Source organism: Rhinopithecus bieti, unplaced genomic scaffold (genome assembly GCF_001698545.2).
Source record: "Rhinopithecus bieti isolate Rb0 unplaced genomic scaffold, ASM169854v2 scaffold_80279, whole genome shotgun sequence".
In the NCBI taxonomy this organism is placed as follows: Eukaryota; Metazoa; Chordata; class Mammalia; order Primates; family Cercopithecidae; genus Rhinopithecus; species Rhinopithecus bieti.
Genome location: NW_016829314.1, coordinates 1 through 1,484, shown reverse-complemented (window position 1 = coordinate 1,484; position 1,484 = coordinate 1). Strand labels below are relative to the sequence as shown.

General features: G+C 45.8%; 1 protein-coding gene across 2 annotated transcripts; it reads right to left on the bottom strand.

The window, feature by feature from the left end:
* Positions 1–6: 6 nt before the first annotated feature.
* On the bottom strand, positions 7–441 carry LOC108523942 (DPH3 homolog). Of its 2 annotated transcripts, XM_017864709.1 has the most exons (2): positions 338–441; positions 193–262 (listed from the first exon to the last, which is right to left on the bottom strand). In XM_017864709.1, the coding sequence occupies exons 1-2, from the start codon at positions 439–441 to the stop codon at positions 193–195; spliced, it is 174 nt and encodes a 57-aa protein (XP_017720198.1). The 2 variants fall into 2 exon arrangements, with proteins under 2 accessions (XP_017720197.1, XP_017720198.1); XM_017864708.1 differs by having other exon boundaries at positions 7–441.
* Positions 442–1,484: the final 1,043 nt, after the last annotated feature.

The following is a 1,484-nucleotide window of genomic DNA, read 5'->3' as shown; positions in this document are numbered from 1 at the left end:
CACAAAATCCAGATATGTCGTGTTATGGACTTGCTTCCTGAAGATGAAATCAGCAGTTGATGGAAAGAATCCACACTCTCACAGAACAGCAAATCACAAATGGTTGTCTCTGTGAAGCCAGTAGCTTTGCATTTGATGTTTCTATCTGGGCTCATTTCCAACTGTTCAGGATTTGGATTCCTGAAGGCTTCTTCAGCACTTAACTAATTCTATGTTGGCTAAAGGGGCTGGGACTCTTTCTGCACACACAAACTGATCTTTGTCATAAATCCCTTTTATAATGAGAGAGCAGCTAGGACACATTGCCACATCGTCCCCATTCTCCAAATCTTCCTTGGTGATGGAGAAGTTACTGCCACATGGGCAGGGATAGAAATACGTCTCCGAGTCCTTGTCATGTTGGAAGTTCTCTATTTCCACCTCGTCATGAAACACTGCCATGGTCAGCAGGGGTCACCGAAGGGGTCATGCCCTGGGAGTCCAAGACCAGCTCCGAGGGTCTAACTTCACCGGAGCTGGCCTGGGCTCAGCATCGACAAGTACATTTATTAAGAATTTGCATAGGCCGGGCGCGGTGGCTCAAGCCTGTAATCCCAGCACTTTGGGAGGCCGAGACGGGCGGATCACGAGGTCAGGAGATCGAGACCATCCTGGCTAACACGGTGAAACCCCGTCTCTACTAAAAAATACAAAACAAACTAGCCGGGCGAGGTGGCGGGCGCCTGTAGTCCCAGCTACTCGGGAGGCTGAGGCAGGAGAATGGCGTAAACCCGGGAGGCGGAGCTTGCAGTGAGCTGAGATCTGGCCACTGCACTCCAGTCTGGGCGACAGAGCGAGACTCCGTCTCAAAAAAAAAAAGAATTTGCATATGTTTGGCACTGTGCTTAGTGATGATAGTTTCACGTGTATTATCTCATTTAATTGTAGATGAGGAAATGAGGATTATTGGGAGCTCTCAGACTTCACTTCTAAAAATTTTTCTCTCTTTCCATTCTGCTCTTTTGTATTCAGAGTCCCCTTTTTGCCTTTAAGGCTTTTTAAACCTTGGACCCTCATTCTGACAACTGGGGCATTGAGTCTATCACTGAATATTTACTTAGCCTTCCCTGAGCTAGGGCAGTCAGTGTGATAATATTAACACCTTTCATCGAAACCCTGTGGTATGCAAAGATAATTGGTAAATTCTTAATGGCTCTAAGGTCAGAAAGATTTCTTACAGAAATTAGTTGGATATTATTATACGTTTCTTTGACTTCTATTTTGCATGCAAATAAAAGAAAGTGCTCAGGGAATTGGAGTCTTCTCTAGAAGACCAAGGGTCTGTGCTGATTTAGGACATAAATCCTCTTATTTTCTACCTCCCAACTGCTTACCAGTAGCTCAGCACAGTGCCTGGCATGGGGCATGTGTAGGGAGGTCATAAGATGCCTATTCCTCTTGCCTGATTGCCCTAGCCAGAACTTCCAACACTATGTTGAATAGGA